Genomic DNA, 23250 nt, shown 5'->3' on the forward strand with positions numbered 1-23250 from the left:
AATAAAATTCAAACGATTTAAATAACATATGAAAATAATTCTCAAATTTTAGAAATAACTTTAATGTCTAATGGCGTATGTGTTTTTTTTTTAAAAAACTTATCTGAATTATATTTATAAAAAGCTTAGAGATTTACATACATATGTGATTTCAGTAAATATATGTGAAAATATATTGTTAATCAAAAAGACAAATAACAGGGCCTTTTAAAGTCCAAATAATGGATATGCAAATCAGGTTTGAGAAACCTTCGAGAATTGCGCTTGATAACAAATTAAAATAACTGGTTTGACTTGTGACATTTTTTTATAATTTTCAATTTTTTTTTTGATAAGTTGTTATGCGATTCCAAATATTATAATTGAAACGTATACTTACTATAGCTGTTATCACCACAAAGCTCTTGTTGACCAACGAACGCTGATCGAGATCCATGGATACAACCGTTGCTGGACGATCTATAGTTATGCCTTCGTCGCTTTTCCAAGTGCCAATTCTTTGCATTCCCGAAACAGTCAACTCAACAATTTCCAGCAAAAATTCCGTTCTCAGGCCTTCATAATCAAATTTTATTTCGCCCGTAAGACCAGCCATATTTAACTGTAAAAGTAAAGATATTAGCGTGATACTAAGACTTATATACCTTTCAGCATAAATTGTAATAAAATAAATTTTTGCTCAGTATGTCAAAATAAACAAGTACGAAACCACAACGAATATATAAGCAAATTATGGAGCTATCACCAAAAAAATGTGTAGCATGATATCTGTGCACATAAAACATATTTGGATTAAAACTTATTTCAATATTAGAACACAGAGAAAACAGATTCGTAGTAGCAACCAAATTTGTTGCCAATCGAATGATTATGCCTTAGTGAGGGAATTTTACATTTGTGGCTACAAAATTTTGAGAAGGGTTAACAAAAGTTTAGTTGCTTCAACCGAAATTCTTCATTATCAACTGACTAGCTTGACCCGGTGCGCTTCGTTACCCCTGTCGAAGTAAAATATAAAAAAAATATGAAAATATTTTATAAGCAAATAAATGAATATAATTAATACCGGAATTTCTGTTTGTGATTAATTGCATACTATGCCGTTGAAGGTATAAAAAATATCCTGTGATTTTAAAAAATCTTGAAGCTTCTTTTTAGTCAGACTCCTTACAATGATATGAAAGCTATTCGGACAAAGTTGGAAGAATCTTGTAATTATAGATATCAAGATATTTAGAAATAACTAATTACTTTGTATGGGAGGTGACTCACCCCGAGTTCCGATCCGTCCCATTTTTTTATTAACTTCTTGCACTGATAAGATTTTTTTTTTTTTAAAAAACAAACACAAACTGCGAAGCGTTTTGCTTATCTGCAGAAACACCCAGAGTCTCTGGCAGGAATCGAACCCGCAACCCTTTGATTGATCGTCCAGCACACTATCGTCTAGTCTATCGGGGCACTCATATGAAGTTTTCACATTTACAGTTCTCTAGATATTCGAAAATAACTCTTTACTTTGTATGGTAGGTGCCACGCCCACTAATTTAATACCGCCCATTTTCAGCCAAACCATGTAAAATGATAAGGGTGCTATTCGGACTAAATTTCAAGACTTCCACTATTATAGTTCACCATATATTTGAAAATAACTATATACTTTGTATGGGAGGTGTCACACCCCCTATTCCGATTCGTCCCATTTTTAGTTAAACTTCAAACAGTGATACGAAATTGATTCGTATAATGTTTGAATATAGTCACAATTTTAGTTCTGCAGATATTCGAAAATAACTATTTTCTCTGTATGGGTGGTACAAATTTTGCCCTATTTTGTCCCTTTATGGTCCAAGTTAAGAAAAAATATATAGTCTATTATTGTTTCCAAGTAAAGGAATATCTATGTTCCAAATTTCAATCAAATCGGTGCAGCCGTTTACTGTTGATTGTTTAAGAATTAAATGTACCGGTTTACCGGTTTTCTGGTCCAAGTATTAAAAAAAGAGATAGAATAGTGACGCTTCCAAATAAGAAACTATCTATGTTCCAAATTTCAATAAAATCGGTTCAGCCCTTTAGGCGTGATGCTCAAATAAACCAACAAACAAACAAACTTACAAAGACATTTACATATATATGGGGGATTTCACGTCAAGTGAACCAACTTTTAAAATCGATGTCTTCCGATCGGGATGATATTTACACCAAGGTTAGACCTATTGGATAGTAATTCAGACACAATTTTTCAACAAGATCTGGACCAAAATGTCAAAATTTTACATTTTGGCCAAACATGTGATTTTTCTCATCCATGTAACTTCTTAGCTAAATGTGTTCCAAATAGTTTAGATAGATTTCTTCAATCTTTCGAAAAAAAATATTTAAAAACAAATAAAAAAATTTTAATATTTTTTTCCGAAATCAAAAACTTTTTTAACTTTTTTTTTCAAAATGGGCTCTTTTTTTCCTTAAAATAAAGCTTAGATATTTTCCTTGAAGACCTATTTGGTCGCTTAGTGGGATGCGAGTTTGATATCTATCAAAAAAAAATGTTTTGTAACTCAAAACATGCAATTTTTCACTTTTTTTGCAAAATCAAAAACTTTGTTGACTTTTTTTTCAAAATGGAGCCTTTTTTAATTTTTTTTTTTGCTCAAAAGAAAGCTTGGATATTTGCCTTTCAGACCTATTTGGTGGCTTAGTGGGATGCGAGTGGGATATCTTTCAAAATAAATGTTTTGTAACTCAAAACATGCAATTTTTCACTTTTTTTTTTTTCAAAAGCGAACTTTTTTTTTTTTTCAAAATGGGCCCTTTTTTTTAATTTTTTTTTTTTTTTGCTCAAAAGAAAGCCTGGGTCTAGTCTTTTAAGATCTATTTAGTCGCTTAGTGGGATGCGAGTGTGAATAGCAAAATAAATGTTTTGTAACTCAAGATATACAATTTTTGATTTTTTTTTTTGGCAAAATCGAACTTTTTTTTCAAAAGGGGCCCTTTTTTTAAATTTTTTTTTGTTCAAAAGAAAGCATCCCGATCGGAAGACATCGATTTTAAAAGTTTGTTCAATTGACGTGAAATCCCCCATATTTATATGGATTTTGTGTTGATAGAACCGAAAAATTCCGAATCATTCGATTGGCAACCATTTCCGTTGCTACTACAAATCTGGTTTTTCTGTGTACCTGTAAAATAAATGTGCATGTTAACGTGATTTTCGGAAGTGGGCCTTGTATGGGAGCTATGACTAATTAAGTACGGATCGTCATAAAATTTAGTATGTATTTAAGTTAGATGTGTTGAAATTTATTTTGCTATCAACATTTATGCTCGTTGAAGTGATTTTGGAATTGGGACTTATATGGGAGCAATGACTAATTATGGAAAAATCATCGTAACATTAGGTAAAATGACTTCCGAATATATAAAACTTATTTGAATTGAGATTTGTGAAGATACGTATATTTCGGAAGGATATTTGTATGTGAAATCTGTGAAATAATGAACAGATATCAACGAATTTCAATAGGCTTTGTCCTTGGTGTCGAAATATATTCAAAATTTCAACATGTACTTTGCACACAACTCAGAAAGGTGATTCCAAGTCGATGGGTATATATTTAAACTCCCCACTATGGTGGTGTAGGCTGTAAAAAATGGGTTTATGCTGAAAGACCGATTTTAAAAATCGTTGATTTAATTATGGGAAAAAACAGTATTTAAACTTTTTTAATTTTGATCAAAAAATTCAGGTATTTCTCGCTGATTTTCCTCCAGTATTTTAAGTATATATAGATTCTAACTCGCGTTCTTTCCTGGTGAACCAAACATATTCATATTTGTCTGTTATTTAGGGCCTTCGAGTTGATTTGAACAGACAGACGGACATAGCTATAGCGACAAGGATTCTTTAAGGCCTGGCAATACAAATTTTAGAAATTATAAAGGTGCCATATTAAAAAAAACGCATTTATAAGCTGGGGTTTTTCGCATCTTCGTATGTTTTTCAGGATCTTCCAGATTTGTACCATATATATCCTAAAGTGATCTGATGGTTCTAGGTATTGTATTTTGTAAAACATAAATTCATATTTTGCCCATTTAGAAAGGATTTTGTTTCAGTTGAAAATGTATTTTTTTTTTCAATATATTAAACTCTTAAGTTTCCTATTTGTTCAATTGTGCAAAATTTGCGCGACCTGTTTCATGAACCCACCTTTTAAATTTTGTGCAAGTTTATACATTAAATTTCTATATATTTGATAAAAATGTCAAATAAAAATAAATTCAACAGAAGCTTTAAAAAAAAGTTTTTCAAATTGTATAAATTTAAATTCTAGAAATGTTGAATGAAAACTAAATCTTTGATACAATGATGGTATACATAGTTTGGAAGATTTTGTTTATGTTCTAGGTGTTGGTTAATGTTTCCATACACAATGTCAATCCAATCATTCTCTTTCGCAGATACACAATTTTCACATGCACAAAATATTTATATTTTACTAGCTGACCCGACAGACGTTGTCATGTCCTGGGTTATGTTTGATTTACATTTGATTTTAAAATATGTACAATGAATCTTATGGTCATAGAATAAAATATACGTAGATGCGTTACTGAGAGATGAAGAACATAAGTCTGTTGTCAAAAACTTAAGTCTTGCAACAACAGAATACATATATGTAAATCAATGTATGTACATGTTTTGAGTTTTTACATATGTACTTAAGTAATCGAATTTTGGTCTGAAATATTAGCGATCAAGATGGAGCTCCTTTTCTTGATTAAACGCTTATTGGCCAAGTTATTAGCGAATTTAGATATTTTGAGTTTCTATATAAAAGTATCGATTTTTTGTCAGAAATATGCGTGATCACAGACCGAGACACTTTTCTTGATTAAACGCTTATTGGGCAAGTTATTAGCGAATTTAGATATTTTTTGAGATTTTATATAAAAAATCGATTTTTTTGTCAGAAATATGAGTGATCACAGATCGAGATCCTTTTCTTGATTAAACGCTTATTGGCCAAGTTATTACAGAATTTTGATATTTTGGTATTTTATATCAGAATTTGCAAGAAAAATGCGTGATCACAGACCGAGCTCCTTTTCTTGATTAAGCGCTTATTGGCCGAGTTATTAGCGAATTTAGATATTTTGAGGTTTTATATAAAAAAATCGATTTTTTGTAAAAAAATATGAGTGATCAGAGATCGAGCTCCTTTTCTTGATTAAACGTTTATTGGCCAAGTTATTATCAATTAAAACTCACAATAGTTTTTATATAAGTAATCGAATTTTGGTCTGAAATATGATTGATCACAGAGCGATGTATTTTGCAGATGTATTTAATTAGTGGGCGTATTAGTGGACGTGGACAATTTTTATTTATGTAAAAACTTTTGCAGACTATGTATTGCGAACATTAAATAAAAATTAATTAATACGGTCCAGGCGTCCTGCGACTTGGTAAAAAAATTAACCAAATCGATGTAGCCGTTTTCCAATTTAAGATAAATCGAAAAAAGTGGGCGTGGTCAATTTTTCATTCCGTAAAAACCTAAGTTGGGCTATGACCAACATTTTAAAAAAAAATTGTCTAAATCGGTACGGCCTTTCTCTACTGATGCAATTACCAACGAACGATATTTGATTTTTATTTATATAGAAAAGTAAACAAAAGCAGCTGATTCAACAAATGCACAATAAATTCAAGTTTGAGGCATTTAAGCGTTTACATGAGAACCCTTATTGTTATTTCATATTTTATAAAAGGAAACTATGTAAAAACGGAATGACAAAGATTATAAAAAAAATACAATCTTAACAACCAACTACTTGGGGAACAGTTTAACATTTACTCTTATTTCGTTTTTATTTTCCTTTCCTTTCCGTTTTGTTTAAACTTTATTTTTCATTGTCTTACCGACTTCATATAATTGACTAGAGTATATCCTTTATCCCAAGAGCTGACATCGTTACAATTTAAAGGAACTCCTTTAAACATGACATGTTTAAATGTTTCTGCCAAAAGTTGTACGCCATCGTAAACCAGAGCCATGTTGACGGTCAAAGGACACGAGACTGAATTGTTGTAGCATCAAATATAAAAAATAAGGAAAAATGAAACGGAAAATAAATAATAAAAATAAAAAATACATATATTTCTTTGATTATACTTTATGTTTGTTATATAGAGTGTGGAATAAATATGTATTTTATGTTAAAATGATTGAGTGAGTGTGTGAAGAGTTTTTTTAATTAATTTTTTGTTATTTTATTTGTTCAATCATTCTTTAGAGCTTTTAATAACAAATATTTAAAAAACTCTAATGAAATTATAATCATCCCTTCTTCTTAGAACTTACCATTTTGAAACGGTTCCTCCGATTCATATAAAACTTTGGCAACTTCTTGAACATTTTCAGCTTCTGGTGAGACCAGACGTATGCCAGTTATATTTGTATCACCATGTTGATAAGGTTCCAGATCCATAGTTTGAAAATCCAAATTACCAATAATATAGCGATAAGCTCCAGTCATTAAGCCCACCTGTTGGGCCTACACAACCAAAACAATATGTATGTAAGTAAACATATACTACATGTAAACATTTATACAAAAAATTCTATTTAATCACCTGCTTAAAGAGCTCTGGCAAAGTGGCCAATGAGCCAACAACCACAAACGATGTATCACCAGAATTTTTAATGCGACGCAACACATTACGGTAGTTGCCATTCAAATCAAGCTCGTAACGACGCACCACAATGGCGGGGCCAGAAGTGCCATACATTTGCAACAGTTCAGTAACCGTGGAAAGATATTCTCCTGTTAATACCAATACAAAGAAAATAAAACGTTTTAAATTAGTATTTAGTGGGTGTGTGTGTTTGCGTTGGTTTAACCCACCTGATTCATAAATAATGGTAAAACAACCATCCCAACCCAAAGTTGTAACTAAATCTTTTAAGACCACCGCTAACTGTGAAGGATGAGGATGCAGATTAATGGTTGGCAATTGTGCACCAAAATCCCATCGCGTATCAATGAAGGGCAACTCTTTGGCATCACACAGACTCATGGCATGTTTAGCAGCCATGCTGGTTGTGGGACCAAACACAGCAACTAGATTTTGCTAAAAGCACCAACAAAAGAAATCAGTTAAAAAAAAGAAATTGTAAAGTTTCTATTTCATTTTGCAGAAACAACAGAAAAAAGGAATTATCTGTCTACAGTAACGGTGAAAACATATTGCACAAAATTCGCGTTATTTTTTCCAATTCCAAAGAAAATAAAAATTGTAGAAGCAATAAATGCACATTAAAATAAAAATACATATGACCATTCTACTCGTAATATTTTGTTGCATAAGACTAATAAGATTCTCTATTGTCTTCATTGGAATAGATGACCATGCAGCATTTATAGCTTGATACAGTTTGTTTGTATCTTGATGTGCCAATTCCCGATTTATCTTTCTATTTACTATTTGCCATAATTAGGGTTAAGGTCGGATGACTGCGTTGGCCACTGCATAACATTAAAACTTTTCTAAAAACCGCTTCACCAATTTGGATGTGTGTTCATGGTCATTGTCATATTGAAATATCCATTGCACAGTGGGGCAGAATCAAAATTTTTTTGAAATAAATCTGGCATTCATAAACGGCTTGTGCGATCGGGATAAAATTTGACGCGTTCGTAGCCAAGGAGTATTCGAGTTTAAGTTATTAAAATGGGATCTACAAATGATCCAGGGGCGGCGCTATGATCAATATAGTTTATCTTCTACATGTAAAATTTTTAAGCACGTGCAATTTTTTTGTTTCCCATCCGATTTCAAAGATTTTTATATTTTTGGAAAGCGCTGGGCTAGGTCTTAAAAAAACATAATATCCGAGTTATAGGCATTTCAAAATTGAAATTTTAAAATTTTGGTATACTTTGGTCCGCTTTGTTAAAAATATAGGGCGTAATTTTAGATCGAATGGACTCAATTTTACGAATAACATACAAAAGATTTCAGAGCAATATCAATTATTGATCCAAAAATAAACGATTTTCAATTTAAATATTCAAAAAATAGTTGATTTTTGCTATTTTTTGGGCGAAAAGGTGAATTAACTTTTTTTTTATTAAAAATAAACTTTCTTTAAGAACATACAACAATTTTATATTTTCCTGTAAAGTATCTTTACGGAGAATATTTTGGTATAAAAAACATGTCTTCTTTTTCAAATATGTCGCCCCTTCGCCCTTCGGAATGTGACATATTTTTTTTTTTTTTTAAATTTCAACTTTGGTCCACATGTTCTAAAATCTCAAAGATGGGATCAAAAAACGATGTGTTCCCTAATTATCGCCAAAGTATTTTCCCAGCCCACAGGGAAATGTAGACCCCATGGGCAAAATTGTAAAAAATACCATTTTTGGTATTTTTGCTCCAATTTTCAGGAATTTATTTTAGAATGTTATTTAGAATAACAATTTTAAAAAACGTTGAAAATTTCATGGAGTTTTGTTAATAAATAAAGATTTTATTATAAAGGTATGGCAAAATTTTAAAATTTCAAGTTTGAAATGGTTATAAAAGATAAATAGCACACCATATTTTTACAAGAAACAAATCTTTGAAATCGGATGGGAAACAAAAAAACTGGCACGTGTTTAAAAATTTTACTTGACGAAGGCAAATTTTTTTACCTATAGAAATAGTATAGCAGCAATAATTTGTTCAATGTGTTTTGATCGACACTGTTAATATTCTGATTATCTTTTGAGTTTTCTTTGTTGCATCGTTTGCAAACTTAAAAGTGCATAGATGCTTCGAAACACTTGCACAATTTTATTTACCCTTAATATTCTGCACAACTTCTTGGAGGTCTCAAATGCATTATTCGGTTCAATGTCAATGGTTATACCATTCAAACGTAAGTCGCCATTCTCTTCATTTGCCTTAGCAATGGCAAGTTGAAAGATTTTCTCCATGTCGGCATTATCGTTTTCGTACAAAAGCGCTGTAAATAGAATGAAGATAAAACATTAAACGATTAATTATGTTTACATACTTTTTAAAAGGATAAATATTGGTTTTATGTTTAAAGTTCAAACTGCACTTTGTTGCAAGTAGTTGCATTTATTTATACCCACCATCAAAAAAGATTGGGGGGTATATTGGTTTTGTCATTCCGTTTGTAACATGGGTTCTGATAAGATTCTAAGAGGCTTTAAATACTCTATGTTGATAAAGTTTATTTGGTGTGATAAAGTTTATTTGGATGGAACGATATTTTCCATTTTCAACTAGCGCCCATACAAACGTTTCCCCGGAATAATGTTGAGTAGCTATAAATATGTTGATTATCCTTATAAAATTTTTGTACAAATTGGTTCTAAGTGCTCTGAAATTATACTGTAAAGTATTTCAAAAGGTGATGTAATTCAAGTTGAATCCTAGCTGAAACTATCTTCAGATCACTCATCCACTGTTGTTACTTTATTGACCCCCTGAGAAATTATTAGACCCCGATTGGTCTGATATTGTCTAATTTATCAAAGCTATTTGAAAATATACTCATGAACAAATTGTAGTCGATGCTAATTGGCAATTGTATTCCAAATCATCAATTTGGATTTAGAAGAAAATACTGTACTATAGAAAAAACCAATAGACTTGCAAATGTTTTTTAAAAAGCGTTTGAGGAAACAACAATATTGTTCTGCTCTCTTCATCGACAATTCTCAAGCATTTGATAAAGTATGACATGATGGTTTAATATACAAATTGAGTTTGAAGCTGGAATCTCCCAAGGCAATATCCAGGGATCCAGGGTCATATATGCTATTCTAAGCATTCATGAAAACCCTGAAGAAATTGAAACAATATAAAATTAAAATCAACGAGCAAAAATGTACACATATAACATTTAAATTGCCTAGAAAATCATGCTCTCCTATTCATATCAATAACAAAACAATAATTCAACAATCGGATGTTAAATACCTCGAAGTACATATCGATCGTCGCCTTACATGGAAAAGTCATATAGATGCAAAGTTGACTCAAATGAAATTGAAATCAATTCAAATTAATCCGCTCGTTAGCAGAATCTTAATGCTTAGTTTAGATTCTAAAATTCTACTTTATAACTCGGTCATAAAAAAATTAAAAAATATATTGTAATTCTCTCGTCCTTTCAGAACTGCCTTTTTTATATATTTGTGTTAAACTGCCTTTCTCTTTCCATATGGGCTGCCCTAGGAAACTGATTTTGGCTTTTTTGAAACGTCAAAATTTTTACCTCTGTGACTATACGATAGGGTATTCAATCGATTAACCGATTAATTTTAGACTGTTCGAATAATTTTAAATTGCCGATTTTCAAATAACAAATAAACCGATTAATTTGTGTCGATTAACCGATTAACCGAAATTACTTTTTTTTGCACTTTAAAATTTTTTTTTTATTATTTATTTTTTCGTTTCAAATACAAATTTCAAATTAAAATTAGATATTTTTTGAACATCCAATAAACATGATTAGTGAGTATGTATAACAACTGACATATTTAATTTACATGTATTTGAAACATTGTTTGTATTTACAAATATAGACGAAACTTTTTTTTGAAATGAGTCTTTTATCATAACTAAACGAAACTATTAAATTAATCAAAATCTAAAACAATCCAAAAAAGAATATTCTTTTGAAGAAATTACTAAAAGTACCATTCGCATAAATAGTACCAAAAAGTCTACCCCTAGAATCCTAACTCACTTAGGACCATGTATGCTTAATTTCATGTTTCTAAGTCCATTGTTATAGAAATTTCAAAAAAGTACCATTAGATTAATGAAAAAGTATCATGAAGTATCCCCTTGAATTTTCACTCACTTATTGAATTTTCACACACAAAAAATAAATGACTTTTTTGAAAACTGATGAAACTATATGAAAGATTATAGAACATATTTTGTATTACTCAGTTCATAAAACACGGATTTTGAGTTATGACGTTATTGCAGCAAATAGGCGATATGTTTACAACAGTGATCTCAAATACTTATTTGCTGTTTTTTATGTTTTTGTACACAAAATTCGTGGTTTTATTTTCAATTTAAAATTAAAATAGACATTATGCGGTTAATCGAATAATTTTAAATTAACCGAATAAATCTAAACCCCGATTAATTATTTGCTCGATTAACCGATTAAACAAGAAACCCGATTAATTGAATACCCTACTATACACTGATAGTTATCTATTTGTTGAAATAACGGGCTTTAGGAGGCGTATGATTAATATTAATACGATAAAATAAATACTTATCAGGGAAATTCCCATTAGCATTACGAAATTCCACAAAAACCTCAAAAAGCACATTTAATATGATCGTAATTAGAGGAACAACAATAAAATTGTCATTCGTTGATAAACTTATTTGTCATTTTGTTTACGTTTAAAACCCAGAGAATGTTTTTGTTTTTATTTTTGTATTTAGCTGCACATACATATGGGCAATTCCACGAGAATGACAACCACGACTGAGAAGGACGGATAAAACACTAAAATGTTACTATGTGAAAGTATTTAGAGCTTATTATGTTTTAAGTCACGTACGATATAAACATATTTCGATCGACATTTTGGACAACAATATTTCGAAAGAACTTATTATTTTTTTTTTTAAATATAGTACCCTCTGAATGGAACAAATTAATTTTCAGATACTCTTATTTTTGCAAAATATATTTCTCTCTATAGGCTTACAAATGTCACGTACGATGACATGGAATTGCTCATATGGGTGCACTGAGATGCTCATTATGAATCAAAAACAACAACAACGAAAATATAAACAAAAAACATGCTAATGTTTGCACATTTAATAGTGAGAGAATGAAAGATGAAAAAAAAAGACAAATAGACAAAAAAAAAAGAGGAAAATCTGTAGTTGAAGACGACATGTGTATGTATATGAATGTAGGTATGTAGAACATAAGATACATTTTATTATATAGAAGAATAAACTTGTGCATTTTAAGCAGTGTTGCCACAACCTCATAATATTTGTAACCAAGTTTGATTAAAAAAATAACCAAAATGTTAAAAACTTTTTTTTAACTTTTTAAAAAAAAAAATATGAACAGAAGTATGAAATTTAATTTTTTTTAATACATTTTACACAGGTTTTTATACTTCAAGTAAAATTTTATGTCAAGATTTCAACATTTAAAATGTTATGAAAATAAATTCTTAATAGCAAAATATTCTAAAAAATCGACAGAAATAATTTTTAATTTTTATACCCTTCAGCTTCGTGAGAAGGGTATATATAAGTTTGTCATTCCGTTTGTAATTTCTACATTTTTCATTTCCGACCCTATAAAGTATATATATTCTGGATCCTTATAGATAGCGGAGTCGATTAAGCCATGTCCGTCTGAAGGCCCGAGAATTTTGCTATTTAAAATCAGCAAAATCCGTCCATAAATAACGGAGATATGAGCAAAAATCCGAGACAACCTCTGAAAATTTCATCAAAAAACACAATGTATTGCATGCTTTGACAAAAAAGCAACAAAACGTATTGTTGGATGTGCAAGCTTTGCGTATTTTGTTTTTTTTTTGTGTTTTGTTTCTTTTGGCGTTGTTGTTGTTTTTTATACAACTAAACTTTTGTTTGGTTGTGTGTTGGTTTTTTTGACAAAAAATCAACAAATCGTATGTTTGAATGTGCATGCTTTGCGTGTTTTGTTTTTCTTTTGTGTTTTGTTTCTTTTGGCATTGTTGTTGTTTTTTATACAATTAAACGTATGTTTGGATGTGTGTTGGTTTCATTGCCTTGCGTATTTTGTTTTTGTTTTTTCTTTTGGTGTTCTGTTTCGTTTGGCGTTGTTGTTGTTTTTTGTGTTCTTGATAAATTTAGGATGCTGTAAGCTGAAAGTGGGCAATGTACATACATATATAATAATTATAAAAAATAATAATGCATCCACAACAAAGGTGAAGGGTATATAAGATTCGGCATAGCCGAATATAGCACTCTTACTTGTTTTTTTTTAAATATGTAAACATTTTTTTTCCGGTTACATGCCTTTTTTGATATTTTTTTATTTTACACAATTATTTTTACTGAATGTAAATCTTTTAATTTTTTTAAAATGTACTTCATTTTATTTAACCTCTACATGAAATATCTTTCAAATAGTGGCATAGATTTTCAAATATTACACTTTTGCTGTGGTTTGGCTGAACATTTTTCATATTATCTTATTTGCGTTACTGGCTACAGCAAGAAAACTATTTTATAATTTTTATAAAATAAATTATTAATAAAATTTTTAATATTTGAATTGAAATATCATTGTCGTATACGGCATTGGTAGTTTTTATTAGAGTATTTTTAATAAAATCTAAACCAATAGCAAAGGTTGAGCTAAATATTAACAAGTAAGAAAGAATGATCGGTCAAGCCCGACCATATAATACCCTACACTAAGTAAAATAGCAAAAACATTTTTCTTTTAAAATTTCAATAATTTATATTTTTGAGTGATTTTCGGAAGAGGGCCTTATGGGAGCTTTGACCAATTGTGGACCGATTATCATGAAATTGGGTTGTGTAATTTATGTTTATATGAAAGTTAAATATGTTGAATTTTGTGTGTATACCAACATTTTTAAGCGATTTATGCACGTTAAAGTGATTTTCGGAAGCGGGTCTATATGGGAACTATGACTAATTATGGACCGATCCTAACAAAATTTGGTGACATGAATTTTTTATATATAAAACTTATTTGGAACGGAATTTGTGGAGATACATACATAAATTAAACATTTATGACCGATAAAGTCCAATTTCGGAAGTACATTTGTATGGGGGCTAGGTGAAATAATGGACCGATTTCAGCCAGTTTCAATAGGCTTGGTCCTTGAGCCAAGTACCAATAATATGTATCAAAATATCTTAAAAATTGCGACCTGTACTCTGCGCACAAGGTTTACATGGACAGCCAGCCAGCAGACCAGCCGGACGGACATCGTTTAATCGACTCAGAAAGTAATTCTAAGTCGATCGGTATACTTTAAGGTGGATGTTAGACTATGGTGGTGTAGGGTATAAAAATAAACTGAATTTTCGGAATACAACATTTTATTTATCCTCAATAATGCTAAAAGAAACATCCACCAGAACTATTATACTCGCTGACTGAAAAAAACAAATTTAACGTAGTACTGAGAGTTCATCAACTCGTACAAAATGTAATTGAAATTTCCGGCACCACTGGTGTAATTAAACCAATATTGGGAACGCATTTATATCCCTAAATCACAAAAATATCTTTTAAAACAATTACTATTTATGTTTTGGAATCAATTGCCAATCACGATAGATATAATTTGTTTATGAAAACTCTCATGTAAAATTATAAACCTACAGCAAGGATTAACACAAACTGATGTCGAAACAATTTTTTGATAGTACACCACCATTAAATATTGAAAAATCTGTCTACAACTAAATGTTTTGAAAAAAGTAACCAAAATGAAAAAAAAAATAACCAATTTTGGTTATAAATAACCCAAACGGCAACACTGATTGTAAGCATATGCAAAATAATGCAATGAACAGGAGCCAAATTATCGCATTCGATATCAAGTAAAATTTATTGTAATTTTCTCATTTAAAAGTAAGTTTTATTATAATTTCGATATCGAAATCATTTTTGGATCACAAATGCGGGAATTCCGCTCCTGTCTTTACTGTCTGTTTTTTTTTTTAAACTAAATACATTTTAGTCAACAAAGGAAAAAATTGAAGTTTTTGTGATCGGGTCAGAAAAATTTCCAAGGATAAACTGTTTTTAAAAAAAGATATAAAATAATAATAAAGTTATGTATATGTTTTCCACCTGATTCAAAAATGCTGAAGACAAAATATTTTTAAAATTTTCTTTGAAAAACACTCAATTTTGAATTTAATTTTAAAAATCTTGTCTGAAAAAAATATATTTTTTAAATTTGAATTTTTTTATATTTCGAACCAACTGTAACTCGAAAAATATGAAATACAGAGATTTTAAACCAATATACATAAGCCAGCAAATAATTTGTTACTCCTAAATATGAATTTAGAACCACAGTATAAAGCCGTATGTCTACTAGCAAGTCATCTGCGGAAGAACTTCCATTCAAATCAAAACTTTCGGAGGTCTGCTTCCAGAAGTAGTTTGTAGAAGTTATTACGATGAACTTGCTGCAAGAAATTGCAGAAAAAAAAGTTTCCACACAATGCTCGCATTGTGTGGAAACTTTTTTTTTTGAATCGAAGATTCAATGCAGCTGATACATTTCCTGAGAATGTCTAATGATGATTTCATGTCATTATTTTTTTATTTTTATTTTTATAAATAAAAAAAAAATAAATAAAAGATTTCATGTCATTATAAAACGTTTTGTTTTTTAATTTTATGCTCAGTATTTTGGGTATGTGTTTCATTTGGATTGTTTTTCCATTACCAATTGTGATTTTCACTACTCAAAACAAATTTATTTTTGTCCATTTTTATAAATTTGGAAAATAACTCAAAAAAACACAAAACTAAACTGAAAACAGAAGATAATACCACAAACCGTTTAACCGACACTTGCAGTTCACAGCAATTCGTTCAAGTTACTTCCAGCAAGTAACCAACACGTGTTTCCCCATAATTGCTGCAAGTAATTTCTGCAAGCTGTGACTTCTGGAAGTCGACTTTTAATATGTGTTTACACGTCAAAAACTTCTGAAAGTCACTTCTGGAAGCAACTTCCGCAAGAAAACTTGGTAGTGGACACACGGCTCAAGAAAGACTAAATATTTAAACTACGAGACTGCTTGAGTGTAGTGGAAATAATTCTGAAAATTCATTTGAATATGATGGAAATTTATAATACTGAATAATAGTAATTGAATACGTAAGTTTAGGTACAAATGTGTATGGGTAAAACTAAATCGGCAGCAAATTCAGTTTCAAATATGCATGTTTCACTGTAAAATTCCAATTCTAATCTTGTAATAAAGAAATGTGAAGTAATTAGTAAAATTTAAACAATTCAGTCTTTATTTTCTCTGATTTCAGGGTGCAATATATGCAAGTACACAAACACTGTTTAATTTAAATTGACCTATTTTTTAAAGCAACATAAACTTGCACTTGTACGATTTATTAGATACATATGAACATATATAAACACATATAACCTAGCAGTTTTACAATTAGACAAAGTATCACTTAGTATCAATTTCTGACTTCAATTTATGTATTTATGTAGAAAATAGAAAAGTCAATTGGTTAATTTATACATCCCAGGTAATATAGTGTGAAGTCAATTGTCACTTTAGTGTCTCTAAGTAATCCAGAGTGTAGCCACTTTAAACGTTTTTTTTGTTGTACTGCTCTTAAGAAAATAGTTATTTCACCTAACAGAAGTAATCTATTGGAGAGTTAATTGTCGCTTAGCCTATCATGTTGAAATAGCTAGTTAAGTACTTGTAGCTAATCAAGTAACCACTAATCCGTATGATAATGCCATGCGTTGACTACTTTGAACCAGCAATCAGACAGTCTGTTTGCAATTTATGTGGAATTAAGATATGTACATCTTAAAATAACTAGTCACGTTGGTATTTATGTAACTAGAGGTGACCCCAAATGATAGATAAAAAAATAACTAGTTCGGGACAGTCACACAGAACTGCTGGTTTATATAAATTATACGACAACAACAAATACTCCCGCAGATGCATGTGTTTACAGTTGCAAACAAACTACTAGACACTTTATAGAAACCATATAAAAAACGTACTTTGGCGAACACGCCTCCTTAGATTTTAAAGATTTGGAATGGTAACGGTTACGCAATTTGGATTATTTCACTAGCGGTTTTTTGAGTTTTTCAGTAATGGTATTCAATGTGCCATTTCTATGTCGTAGAGTTCTAAAACACATCAAGACGCCTTTGAATGACTAATCGATTGATTCCTCGAATTAGGTAAAATATTTTCAGGTTATATTTGACTTAGTGGGATATTCTTAGTAGTGAATTATTCCTGCAATCGTTGACCACTGGTCAGTAGTAAATTGATATCAGTCTCTTCGAATGATCTTTCACAATTAAATTTTCTTTTAAAATTTCAATAATTTATATTCATGAGTGATTTTTGGAAGTGGCCTTATATGGAAGCTATGACCAATTATGGACCGATCTCCATGAAATTAGGTCGTGTAGTTTATGTCTTTCACTTTCATATAAGTTATTTATTTTGAATTTTATGTGTATACCAACATTTTTAGGAAATTTATGCACGTTAAAGTGCTTTTCGGAATCGGGTATTATAGGAAAATTATGTGACACGAATTCTGTATATATAAAACTTATTTGGAGCGAAATTTGTGTAGATACCTATATAAATTAAACATTTATGACCGATAAAGTCCAATTTCGGGAGGACATTTGTATGGGGCCTAGGTGATATAATGGACCGATTTCAGCCAGTTTCAATAGGAAGCCTATTGAAACTGTCCTTGGGTGAAAAAAAATTGTATGTTGACGGATTGTAATTGACGGACGGACATTGCTTAATCGACTCAGAAAGTGATTCTGAGTCGAATGGTATACTTTAAGGTGGGTGTTGGACTAATATTTTTGGGCGTTACAAACATCTGCACAAACGCATTACACCCTCCGCACTATGGTGGTGTAGGGTACAAAAATAGCCATTGTCCATTCCAGAACACAAATTATTTTTGTGATTCGAATTTATGACAGTAATTTTCAGAAAAGTCCATGATAACTCAAATATTTGATAACAAGATAATTCTCAAGTCTGTCTTATGGACCTACCACGGAGTAGTAATAATATTCAAACTAATAGTGCTGGCTCACACACGTCAAGTTTACTTGAGCAAGTCTTGAATTTATAGAAGGGTGAGAAAGAAATTGAAGAAATTCTTTCTTATCTCCTCTTCTCTCATCTGCAAATTTGATAACAATGTCTATAGCCAAAAAAGGAAAATCCCCGTCTTTTGGTATATTAACCTGCTTGGATGATTTGGATCTTGAATTTTGTCAGTTTATTCATATTTTAAAGCCAACGATTTCTCAAAAACAAATTTAACCCTTAAATGCATATTGTTGCCAATTGTCTACACTCCAGTTTCACTTAATTATAGACGAACATAAGCTTGATACTAATTCAGATTCTCCTTCAGGTAAATCAAATGGAATATGATAAGTTTCAGCTAAAGAAATTCTAAATCAAACTAAAGCTATAGGAAATACAATAAATATTTGATACTTTATAGAAAAATAAATGTAAAAATCATATATTTAAGGGTTAAAAGTAGAAAAAGAATATACAATTTGCTTGAATTACAAGTTGTACCTCATTATAAAGCAAGAAAATTCATTAAAAAAGTTCGTACGTACAACAGAAAGTGGCCATGGCAAACGTTGCATCTTAAAGAAAGCTGAATACCCAAGAATGGAAAAAATTCTATATAATGGTTTGTAAAACAAAGCGAAAACATTTTTCAATATCAGCAGCGATTTTACAATCAAAAGCCAATCATTCGTATTCCAAAATTTCTCAAACAAATTCAGGTTTCAATGCCAGTGAAGGATGGATGAATAAATTTAACCGTCTTCGAAACATCATCTTATTGATCCATTTGTGAAAGAGTTTAAGGATTACGTTGGTGAGCATGGGTTGACTATTCACCAAACGAATCCGGTTTGTAATATAGAATGCTTCCAAATCACAATATTGTCACATGTAATGAGAAGAAAAATACATATGTAAGGAGCGAATAAAATTTTAGCCCGGTTCAAATGCGAAAAATTGAAATTGTTGCTTGTTGGAAAATCGAAAAACCCACGCGCCTTTAAATGCTTTTTCAATGATCCTGTAATATAAAACTCCAGTATTAACGCCTTGATGACATCATTCATATTCAAGGACTGGATTCATCACAAATTTGTAGCCCACGTAAGTTAATTTTCACCAATTAATAAAACTAAGTTGTTCATAAGTAAACATTTTTTAGGTCCGAGAATGTTTGGCTCAAAAGGTCAGCCGCAGAAAGCAGTTTTGCTTTTAGATAACGCCCAGTGTCACCCAGTTGAAGAACTAAAAAGTGATGACAGTTGTTTATTCGACCGTTATATCAAAACGTTATCAACTTGGACAAAATTAAATTATAAAAAACAACTGCTCACCCACTTACTTGACGAGAAGGGAACAAATTAGGAGCTCAAACTAAAAAACTTTAATCTCAAAAATGCAGTTCAGATTCTAGCTACGTCCTGGTATAAAATATAAATGTCCAATATCCGAAAACCCTGGAACGCCTTGCTCGAATTCGGTACTGAATGAAGTGAGGAGCATAACATGCCCTTAAATATTTTACAAAATATAATTCAGGAAGAAAGCGAAGATCTTTCAACTATTGGTACACTTGTAACTGAAATTGGTATGGAACATCTTTCCACGAATACTGACATAAACAACTGGATTCAAGAAGAATTTCATTTGGAAAGTAATGAGGAGTAAATGGAGTTATCAGATACGGAATCGGAGGATTAATACGATTGGACGATTGTATAACATCGATAAACATATGCATACAATGGGCTTTGGAAAATGATAAGCCGACAACAGCACTATATGAACTACGTGATTCAGCTGTTATTTTAAAAAATAATTTGCCAAACAAGCAACGCAAAATCTTCAGTTTCTTTAAAAATGTTTAAAATGTAAATATATCAATAAAATTCTAGTTTTAAAAATTACATACAATTTTTGCGATACTAGGGAAGAAATTAGAGTTCCTACGCGGGAAAAATTTCCCGGGAATATTTTTTTGAAAATTTTCGGGAATATTTTTCTTCTAAAAGTTACAATATTCAGATTCGTTTCGCTGGCCAAATTTTTTACTAATTGAATTATTGTATTACATCCATAGATTTTTTTCGGTTCTAACAACAGATATTCAGTTGGCAAAGAAGCTTATGGTTGAAATAACAGAATTATGTCGCTTAACTCAAGCTAAAGTAGAAAAATTCGGTTATTAAGAGAGAATCAAATTTAAAGTTTATGTTCATAAAGGAATTGCTAAGGTGTCTAACGTTAAAACTTTTAGGAATATTCATATTTACAGAAAATAATAACAATAATAGTGGTTTAAATTAGTTTATCTACAATCTGATTTGAAAATTTTCTCTTTCGAAACTAACTTCGTACGTTTTGTAGATTTAACATAGTCAAAATTCTTAAGTTTTTTAATTAAACAAAGAATTTATTGATTTTATACTGATTAAAACTACGACAATATCGATCAAATGCCAAATTATATAATGCTGGATCAACATTATATAATTATAAGACAAATTATTCGATCGGTTTTTGGTTTAATTTAGTATTAAACAAGTAAGATTGTATTGTCGGTCAAGCCCGACCATTTTTCTTTTAAAATATCAATAAATAATATCCGTGACTGATTTTCGGAAGTGGGCCTTATATGGGAGCTATGACCAATTATGGACCGATCATCATGAAATTATGTCATGTGATTTATGTCTATATGAATGTTAAATATGTTGAATTTTTTGTGTATACCAACATTTTTAAGAGATTTATGTACATTAAAGTGATTTTTGGAAGCGGGTCTATATGGGAGCTATGACTAATTATGGACCGATCGTAACAAAATTTGGTGACACGTATATATAAAACTTATTTGGAGCAAAATTTGTGGAGATACATATATAAATTAAGCATTTATGACCGATAAATTTCAATTTCGGGAGGACATTTGTATGGGGGCTAGGTGAAATAATGGACCGATTTCAGCCAGTTTCAATAGGCTTGATCCTTGGGCCGAAAAAATTATATGTACCAAATTTGATATATCTTAAAAATTGCGACCTGTACTCTGCAGCCAACCAGCCAGACGGAGGGACGGACATAGTTTAATCGACTCAGAAAGTGATTCTAAGTCGATCGGTATACTTTAAAGTGGGTGTTAGACCAATATTTTTGGGCGTTGCAAACATTTGCACAATCGCATACACTATGGTGGTGTATGGTATGATATAGAAAAGAAAAGATTTTTTAATTTCCTCCCTGGAAAGAAAAAAGTCCGGGAAATTAGGAACCCTAGAAGAAATGAGTTATTGGAGAATGAGAAATTGCCCAAAAATGGGGAACTTATTTGATCTTAGGCAGTCCAACAAATTCATTACTCTGTCAATACAAACCAGAGCAGACTTTTTCGAGAGGCAGGCTGTAGGCTCGTAAATGCTTTAATGGCTACTGGCTTTGGTATCCCATACGAAGTCATAGAATAAACACAAATATAGAAGCAACCCTAGTATTATGTCCTCAACTGCATAAACAGATGTATATGTAGATGCACTGAATCATATGAATGCATAAACATATTGTACATACACTTAAATATATCCATACATACTAGTATGTATGAATATCTATCTATACAATCGTACATTTTATAAGAATGAAATATGAATTTAAAACAAATTTATGGATGAAAAACTTTATATGCCACACTTACTGCACACACATACTATCTATTATTTAGATAAAAAAATGCCATAAAAAAGTAGTTGATACAACAAACAGGTGCATAGTAAGTCAGCAGAGTTAAATGTAGCTGCATACGAGAACTAAAAATGCAAATTCATATTTTACGTAACCATTTAAAATGCTATGCAAATAGAAATAAAATTGTACATTTTAAATAAATCTTCACTTGATTTTGCAAATAAATAGATTTATTTAATTTGTAGTGTGTAGTACTTTGCATATTTTTATTTTATTCCAAATATAGTACATATATTTTTTCCTTTCTACCGTAAATAATTGCCAACATACCAATATTTGTTCGTTCTGCCTGAATGTGTTTAATCAGATTTGCAAATATAAACCATAGAGATATAAAAAATATTTGCAAATTGTTAAATTTATTTATTTTCATGTTGCTGCTATATTACTTATGTATATTGTTATGTTTTTCAAACGAAAATAATAGATTTTTTATTCAATTTTCTTTTTGTTCAATATTTATTTTTATTTCTACAATTTATTTTTTTGCCGTTTGGTTAAAACTTTACACATTTTTTAATTTTTAGCTTATTTTTTTGTTTTAGCCGTACACTTTCATTATTTGCAATGAACTAACAATTGTGTAAAATTTTACAAAAAAATTTTGTTTGAACAGAATGCACACTATTAAAGAGAATTTCTTTTTTAGAGATACTATATTGGAATTTTCTTTGAGATCTTAAAAGTGAAAGAGTGCCAACGATAATGATTTGGTTTTGTTTCAGAATTTCGTTTGACAAAAATTTCTCAGAATGTTGCATGAATAGATGAGAGATGCATTAGTGTGATTAAGTGGTAATAGAACAGGTTAGGTATGAGTAGTGGGTATTTAATAGAGTATTCAATTAATCGGGTTTCTGGTTTAATCGGTTAATCGAGCAAATAATTAATCGGCGTTTAGATTTATTCGGTTAATTTAGAATTCGATTAACCAAATAATTTCTATTTTAATTTTAAATTGAAAATACAACCACGTGTACAAAAACATAAAAAATAAACAAAACATAACAATTCAACCAAAATATAATAGCAAATATGGTATTTGAGATCCTTTTTGTATACACATCTGAGTTGTTTTAGGGTGTTCTTGAGATCTTCTGATATAGTCTTTTAAAAAAGAATATAATTTAAATGTTTTTCTTTTAAACGAGTTTTTTCTAAGCATATAATATCCTTTGTATACCATTGGAGTCCTTTTACTTTTAATAATTTCGTTAAGTTCTGATAAAAGACTCATTTCAAAAAAAGTTTCGTCTGTACATGTAAATACAAACAAAGTTTCAAAGCATGTAAATTAAAGATGTCAGTTGTTATACTCACTAAACATGATTCTTGGATGTTCGAAAAAATATGTAATTTTAATTTGTATTTGAATTGAAACGGAAAAATATATACAAAAAATATGTTAAAGTGCAAAAAAAAGGAATTTCGGTTAATCGACACAAATTAATCGGTTTATTTGTTATTTGAAAATCGGCAATTTTAAATTATTCGAACAGTTAGACGTCCAAAATTAATCAGAAAACGATATAATAGTAAAAACGGTATTTTAATGGGAAGATTTTCAT

General features: G+C 30.3%; 1 protein-coding gene across 3 annotated transcripts in view; it reads right to left on the reverse strand.

Moving 5' to 3' along the window:
• The window catches only part of Grik (glutamate ionotropic receptor kainate), a 48291-nt gene extending 26057 nt beyond the window's left edge, over nt 1-22234 (reverse strand). For all 3 annotated transcript variants that reach the window (XM_065508257.1, XM_065508247.1, XM_065508266.1), the window contains exons 1-7: nt 21953-22234; nt 8860-9023; nt 6916-7141; nt 6644-6834; nt 6372-6564; nt 5930-6087; nt 380-601 (exon numbers count right to left, since the gene is read on the reverse strand). In XM_065508257.1, coding sequence (XP_065364329.1) covers nt 380-601; nt 5930-6087; nt 6372-6564; nt 6644-6834; nt 6916-7141; nt 8860-9023; nt 21953-22055 — 1257 coding nt within the window. In that variant the 5' untranslated portion in view covers nt 22056-22234. The remainder of the gene's footprint in view (nt 1-379; nt 602-5929; nt 6088-6371; nt 6565-6643; nt 6835-6915; nt 7142-8859; nt 9024-21952) is intronic.
• Nucleotides 22235-23250: the final 1016 nt, after the last annotated feature.

The sequence above is a fragment of the Calliphora vicina genome, chromosome 1 (genome assembly GCF_958450345.1).
Source record: "Calliphora vicina chromosome 1, idCalVici1.1, whole genome shotgun sequence".
In the NCBI taxonomy this organism is placed as follows: domain Eukaryota; kingdom Metazoa; phylum Arthropoda; class Insecta; order Diptera; family Calliphoridae; genus Calliphora; species Calliphora vicina.